Source organism: Anopheles aquasalis, chromosome 2, assembly GCF_943734665.1.
Source record: "Anopheles aquasalis chromosome 2, idAnoAquaMG_Q_19, whole genome shotgun sequence".
Taxonomy (NCBI): domain Eukaryota; kingdom Metazoa; phylum Arthropoda; class Insecta; order Diptera; family Culicidae; genus Anopheles; species Anopheles aquasalis.
Window position 1 is genome coordinate 84,005,647 of NC_064877.1, and position 7,856 is coordinate 84,013,502.

Consider the following 7,856-nt stretch of genomic DNA (forward strand, 5'->3'; position numbering starts at 1 on the left):
AGTGTTTAATTTACATCGAAACCAATTATGATGCCTTCTTCTGTCAGCAACAGTTCGACAACGAGAACTCGATGCACTCCGACGAGAGGTTAACTGGCTGGAAAGCGTCGATAAGCGGTGATGTGTTGCAGCCACGGTCTTTTACACGGAATGGTGGGTGATGTTGGTGTCTTGTGTTATGGTAATGTGTGGTGCGTTCGCTACCACACGATAGCCATCGCGATACAAGATGAAAACGATCTTCAGCTGGCCGCCACACCGTCACCGCCATGATAGATCGATGCTCTTGTGTGACAAAGCCCCCGGTCTGTCTGTAGCAACCGAATCTCGAGTGATATAGTGAGCATATCGTTTTATGCGTTTCAAGCGACGAGAAGGCGATCATCTTCGTCGCAAAGAAATCACATAAAAAAGGGACAAAGAAAAGAGAGAGAGAGAAAAAGGAGGAGGACAATGGAAGGCGCTGTGAGATGCGCTGCAGCTGTCACTGGATCGTTCTGTCTTCAAGGAGCTAGCAGCTAGACAAACGAGCTCGCTTCTTCAGCGTGATTCTGATCCATCAGTACCGGACGCTGTCACCCAAGCGCGAGTACTCCCCATCCCCCATCGTAACAGCACCCAAAGGCTGGTGGCATTATTCCAATGCAACAGCTGAATGGTGCTGCAAGCTGCACCCGGACTGGAAGATTGATGGTGCTAATTCGATTAGAAGGTCAAGCGAGCAGGCTTCGTGCGTTCGTGCGTATGCATAATGCTTTCCATCCTTCTGTACATCCCACAGCATGCACCCCATGGCGCGATTGCATTCAACAAACAGAGCTCCGGTTCACCCCAAGCGCAGCGCACGCACACTCGGATATGATGACGTGATGATCGTGATAAACTTGCGATCGATCCGATCGGAAAGACACTCGCGGCCACCGACCAGCTGTTCGTGGGGCGCGCGAGCATAATAATCGAAGCGATTGTCCGAGAAAGCTGTGCCCGCCGTGCCGCGTGGAACCCTCTATAACGAGTGGAATATAGGGGACAACCCGGGGGGTTCGGGGTCCACCACCGTTGTCGCTCTCACCAATCACCAATATCCTGCCCGCTGGACAACCGTGCCGGAGAGTCAAGAAATACACCTGGCACCTGGACGGTTTGTTTTCCCCCCTACTCCTCATTTCCAGCACTCTTTCGTACCTAGGGGACAGTGCGGTCCGTGCAGGCGATCCGGTTTGGTGGATTCATCGTTTTTTTGAAGGTTAAAAACGATCTTCGCGGACCACTTTGTTTTTTTCTTCAGGGAGGGTTTGCTGTTGAATGAACCAAATGTTTTAACTCTTCCTCCTCGCATGTAGAGCATGCGTTTTGAGTCCAAGAAAAAAACATATTTCTTTTCCAAATTTTTTGGTTCACCTTAAAGTCGCCGAGCTTGTTTTTTCTTTGCTCCGGTCTCGTGCAGCGTCAAGATCGTCTAGCTTCGGTGAGCCACGCACTGCAGATGGCGTCAGATTTCGGGCGAGACGAAAACCAGCAGAGAAGCACTAACGACAACAACAACAACAACGCAACGCATTCAACAGATTGCTTCTGCTGATGGGCGATGCGCGATCCCCGGCCCTTTTGCAGGACGCTAGGAGTCACGAGGTGCAGTCGTGGTGGTGGTAATAGGACCCAACTGTCAGCCAGCAAGGTTCTGTTCAGGCTGAAACAGATTTTTTTTCCTGGCCGCTTCGCTCGATCATTCCTTCCCAAAAAAGGAAAATGAAAAAAGGTCCTGCCGTAGGCTGCTTCTTCATTTGCGCTCCTACTCTTGGCGTTTGCGTTGGCGCGCTTTCGACTCGGCTTCGACCCAACGCCACCATACCGATACCCGAAGGATCTGAACTAGGGAGTCAGATTTGACCTGCGAGTGTCCCTTTTCTTTCGTTCCCTGATTCTGTTTTTCGGTTCGGTGCAACAGCTGCCCCTGGGGTCTCTGATTGCATTCCCATGCGCGCACGCTAGGCCCAAACAGGGACTGCACAACGCAAACAGACCGAGAGCTGGATGAAAGGACGGCTCAGGAAGGATCTTCAGTCCTCAGAAGCAACAGCATCCTTCTGGGGTACATTTTTTCTCATTTTCCAAAATGGCGGCGTCGCGTGGCGTGCCATCGAAGCAACCGGTGGCAGAAGCAACTGGTGGTGGTGGTGAAGGTGACCCCAAGGAATAACCATTATGGAGTGTTGGATGGCTGAGAAAACGCGCGCACACCAAACGATGCTGCACCGTTGTCGAAGGCGACAATGATGCAGAGGAGGATGACAACCACTAACTAGCGTCTGCAGCTCGTCTAAGATTTATCAAGCTCACCAGCGGAAGGATCGGAAACACACGAGCAAATTACCAGCGGCATCCCAGCGGGGTGCATGTTTATAAACCTTTCCAGAGTGACAGAGAAGATGACGATGGCCGTGCACAGCCACAGCAATGAGCCAATAAATAAGGATTTTGTTTTGGTTCTGTAACGGGCCCTCTGTCGTCATTAGTGTCGCGCGAGCGCGCGGGAGGCAGTGTCGTGCCATCGAAGGTGCCACGATTACGAAGTGGTTCCGCTGCATCCGTTACAAAACGTTCGCTGACGCTGCTGACAGTTTAATGAAGATGGATCGATGGTTTTGTAGGGTAATAGTGATGATTCTTCGAATTTATGGGAACTGCGTTAACGGAAGGTGATCTTGGGAAGATGTTTTGCATCATAATTCGTTGCCAGTGTGGCCTGCGATGCCTCTGAGCACACGGATCGCACAGGAGATCAGCAGTTCTGAAGTTAATCGTCGTTTTTATGTCTCCCCCCGGTAGCATGTCCCACGCTCTTAAGCATCGATTTAACCACTTTCAGAAAATCGTTTCACTTTTAACGAACCATTAAAATGCCCAACCGAGCGTCACAATTGAATTCCCCTTGCGCGCCATGGTGCGGTCAGAACAGAAGGCTCACACTTCACAGCGATCAGCGCACCACCGATTCCCGGCTGTAACGGTCGGTTGCCGGTTGTGGTCAGCGGAAAGGAAAGTGGTGGCCGGAGGCCGAGGGAATCACTCAACATCATCATCGTTGCAACACGAAACACGGGAACGCCAGCCGGCTGCACATGCCTTTTGCTGGCTGACCAGGTTGCTACATAAACCAGGGTTTGAGTTTGGTTTTTTCGGGGCCAAAAACCTCATTCCAGCCGCTGCTTTTTTTGCGAAACGGTTCACCAAAAGGAAGAGAAAGAATGTAGCACCTGCCGGGGCAGCAGCGAGCTGAGGTGATTACGCGCGCCTCGGGACCATAAATTATGGCGGACAGTGGCCGCGGTTTGCCGATTGGGCCAAAAGATTGATCCGCAAAACAGAACAGGTTCCGCTGCCGATGGTGGCCAATTTGCTTATCATGTAGGGAGTGTGTCAGTGTGCGCGAGTGTGTGCTGGATGGCACACGCCTTTATCGACGGTGTACTTACCCGTAGAGGAGTGCAGCACCGGCGATCGAGCCTCCGCTTTGCGCCACGATGTACAGCAGGGCACGGAGCGGTGATATCTGGCGCTCTACCACCATCCCGATCGACACCGCCGGATTAACGTGAGCTCCTGGATAGATTCAGAGACAGAAGGGAGAGAGAGAGAGGGAGAGAAAGGAATGATTAATACACAAGGCAGGGCAGGGCAGAGAATTACGTAAAAATCCTTAACCTTCGATTTCGCGTCCGCCAAGATCGGGCGCATTCGCAACGCAGACGCGCAACATATGGCGGTCGCCGCAGCATCTTGGCGTCCAATCTGCTCGGCCAAAAAGGATAATAACAGCGTAAGCGAGAGCACAGACCAGGACAAGGAACGCGAAGATGAAATTGAAGATTTATCAGCAAAGCGAACAGGCAAGAAGCCTCTCGCTCGCTCGCTCACTCGGTCTCGTGGTGCCTCCCGGGGGTTTATGCTGTGCCAAAAATTGTTCCCCCGAGAGGGACACGTGTGGTGGTAGCTCCTACGAGAAGGAGGCCACAAAATGGAAACATTCGAGCTCGAGCTCTTTCGTCCTGTTATTTTTTGTGTGTCGGGACCGTAAGCCGCAGCTGCGCTTAAGACCCGGCATCTTGCCCTTTCTTTTGCCCTTCGTTTACGTTCTCGTTCTCGGGTGGGTTGGCACGTTTTTTTCTTGCGTTGGGCACGAACGAACGATACGCATGCAGGTTGTGGGCAGAAGATGGTTTCCAAGAAGCCAGCCAGCAGCGGTATCACACCAGGCGCTCTTCTGGGCGGGCGTCGCCAAACCATAAGCATCGTGTGCGGGATCTACCTTCCGTTGAACCGAGGTGGAAATAGAACGTCGCCACGGCTACGGCGGTGCTGCTGATTTAGCGGAATGTAGGCCACGCAGCATCGCCAGCACCTTCGTTGGCACTGTTATTGTTGTTGATGGTCGTTAATGCTGACGAGCTCATCTGCAATTCCGCCAACCGCGAACCAAGATGTGTGATGGGCCGGAGGTTGTTCTGCCTCGTTGTTGGTGGTGGGCCACACGCCAACTTCGGGCGCAAAAGTCATCCAGGGGTCTTATCAGAAAATTACAACTCGAACGCGAGAAAACGAAAGAGAAAAACGGTGGAACCACGTCGAAAGTAAAGAAAATGGCTTTCGCATGCCTCTTAAAGAGTACACGAGCCCGGGGACGACGATGCTTGATGGTTGGTTTTTGGGGGGTGAACGCGAAATTACAGCGGCCCCAAGGTACAAGGCCTCACCGAACGGTGGCTCATCTTAATGGTAATTATGATGCCCACGGATGCATGTCCTCGCGGCACTGCCTGTGTGTCGCTGATGGTGGTGGACACACGACCGATGACAACGACCGGTGAGTGGGCACCCTGGACATTTAATCGATCGATCACTGTTTTTGGTTCGCCGCATTTCATCGCGCTTTTTTTTGTGTGTCCTTCGTTCGCCCAAAACTTTCTCCAGAAAATTTCTTTTTAAACAGTCATCCCCCCCTCGTTTAACTCGCTACCAACCCTCCGTTGTCGAGGGTGAATATTTGAGTAATTACTTAAACACTTAATAACGAGCAACAGGACACGGGAAATGACGGGACACGAGGCCAGAGAAAGCGGTGAGTGGGCACTTACCGGAGATGTGCAGGAAGCACTGGGTCAAGGCAATCATGGAGAAACCGGAAGACAGGGCGGTGGCCAGCAGGACCGAGGAGACGCTCGCACCGACACCGGCACCGGCCGCCGCGCCACAAACGATGAACACGTAGAAGAATGATGCCAAGCATTCGCATGTGATCGATCTGATGAAAAATAAAAGAACATTAAAGAGAGAACATTAAAGAAGATCCGAATGCAGTTAAATCGGTTTACGAACGGTTTATTTTGCATCAAATGTTGCCCCAATCAAAAGCGCTCGAATGGTGGTGGTGCAATACTAATAAAACTTTATGTTCTTTAATCCCGAACTTAATCTTCAATTCCGGAACGCCGCTTCATGCCACTCGGTCCAAGGAACGACGAGGGCAACAGCCATGAAATTTGTAGTCAATGAAGCGGCCGCGTGCAGCGTCATACATATTTGAACATATCGAGTTCTCAATCGTGAGAATGTGCGGCACAGATGTAGCCAACGGAACCGAACGTGAGCGAAAGGAAAGGGTTCGCGCGAGCCGAGGGTCTTTATTGGCTTAAGTGTGGCCTGGAATGTGCGCGCCCTCTCACCGCTTAACCAACCAGCTGGTGTGCGTTTCACTCTCGATAGACGAACACACACGCCGCTCGTTGACTTATCATAATTTTATGCGCAACATCAGTGAGATAACACACGGAAGGTGAGCGGATGATGCGCTTGAACGTTCGTTGGCTCATAATTCGATGTTCGCTAATAAGAACCTACCTCCAGAACTCCAGGCTGCGCAACTCGGTGTGCATGTTGATGCGTCCTTGCAGTGACCGGGACAGCTTGTGGCCCGGCTCCTTGCGGAGCGTTTCCAGCCGCTCGAACAGCTGGACGATATGGAAATCGATGTTGGTATCCGGTACGTGTAGGCTCTCGTCCGCCATCGTGCTGCCCGTTAGTCAATCAATTAGTTGCCTCGAGACACAAGATAAAAACCACACACAGCCACAAACGCACACACTAATAACGGCGATGGCACGGGTCAATTGGATACGGTTTGCTGGCACACTGCGGTCACGCTTGGAATGTTAGTTAGCTGACAAACAGACTCAACACCACTCGACCATCACTGTCCGCATGGTCCGGACGGCCACTTGTTGCACGAACCCTAACCAACTAACAGAACACACGCGACTCGTTCGTCGATTGATGCTGCTACTGCTGGTGATGGAGAACCACGGTTCGATTTGGCGCCATCCACCAGATAATCACTGCCAGAGCGCGAAGGACACTTCCTCAACTCAGCTCAAGAAGCCTGAACGGCGGCAGCTGCAGGTCCTTCGGGCGCACAACAAGAAATGAAAAAGCGCCGAGAATGGAAGGCCACGCTTGGTCCCGTGTTTCGAATGAGCACCGCTCGGGTTCGGTACGAACGCACGAACCCGGAGCCGATCCGTTTGGATTCGTTTCTGGTTCCCTTCCCTCCGTTGCTCTTCCTCTCTCGGGTCGTTTATGTTGATACCCCTGCTTCTGCGTGGTCGTTGGCTTTGGACGATGCCATCACCCTTCATTCCCTCGGTTTTCTTGTCACCCAAAATTCGTTCGTTTTATGAACTGCATCGTGGTTAATGTGCGTGCAGGAGGAGCAGGAAGGGTCGAGGAGTGTACGCGTGGAAAAGGGTAGCCAGGGGCGTGGATGATTGGGCGAGTTCATGAGCATAGGTCATGGGATGGTTTCGTGTTTTTTTTCTCTCGATTTTTTCTCCATTTGTTCTCGATTTTTTCGTGTGTCGTGGGATGTGGGTAGTAGCAGGCAGGCAGCATATACAGATACCCAAGCGTCCGCTATCTAAACTCAAACAATTACGAAATGGATGCGTTCTAGATAAGCAAACTGTGGCGAAACAGTCACGGATCGGGCGGACCGAGGGCTAGCATTGCTGAAGGATTTGTATTGATAAGATTATTGATAACACAACACAGTTTGGGTTGTAGTTTTGTGACAACTTACTTCAAGTCGATAGAATGAGGGTGATAGAGAGTATTACTCTTTGTAGCATAAAAGGTAAAACAGAATCAGCGAAATCCAACAAAAAATTGCAGGGAAACGTTTAGGAACAAAACCAAACAGAAAAAAAAGGTTTTATGGAACATCCTGCCATTCAATTTGCCGTTATTGATATTTCAATTCCATCCGTCTGCCGCGAAATGAACAAAATTCCGTCCGTCCGTCCATCCATCCAATCAACCTCCGTCTTTATGAGCGCGAAGGACGACGACGGTCGTAAGTTTGCCGCGAAAAAAAACAGTCAAATCATCTCCTGGACAACGACGTCGATTGGACAATTTGCTTATTTTCCCTTTTTAACCCCCGGCACTGTTGATACCGCCAACGATTCCCTGGGGTGGCCTCCCCGGCAGTGTCGGCATCACGCCGCCAAACCTCAAAAGTGAAACCAATTACGGAGCTAATATTCAAATGTACACGCAGCGCACACGGCAGGTATGCATAATTACATGCAATTTATTAAGGAAGCTCCGGTCGCTTAGTTACCTCGGACCATAGGGCATATTTGCATAAAAGATCGCTCGAAGGATCGCTCGTCCGATCGCTCGATGACTTTCTCCTCTTCTTTTTTTCCAGAGGACCAACCGAGAGGAGTTGCTGGGATTCTTTCCCGTTTTTTTGGCGATCGAAGACGATTCCGAAACAAATCAAAAGCGCCTCGTAGCGC

At 51.2% G+C, this 7,856-nt stretch overlaps 1 protein-coding gene across 1 annotated transcript in view; it reads right to left on the minus strand.

Annotated features, from left to right (window-relative positions):
* Positions 1–6,412, minus strand: part of LOC126569572 (neurogenic protein big brain) — a 16,086-nt gene extending 9,674 nt beyond the window's left edge. The window contains exons 1-3 of the mRNA XM_050226764.1: positions 5,899–6,412; positions 5,136–5,302; positions 3,477–3,603 (exon numbers count right to left, since the gene is read on the minus strand). Coding sequence (XP_050082721.1) covers positions 3,477–3,603; positions 5,136–5,302; positions 5,899–6,065 — 461 coding nt within the window. The 5' untranslated portion in view covers positions 6,066–6,412. The remainder of the gene's footprint in view (positions 1–3,476; positions 3,604–5,135; positions 5,303–5,898) is intronic.
* Positions 6,413–7,856: the final 1,444 nt, after the last annotated feature.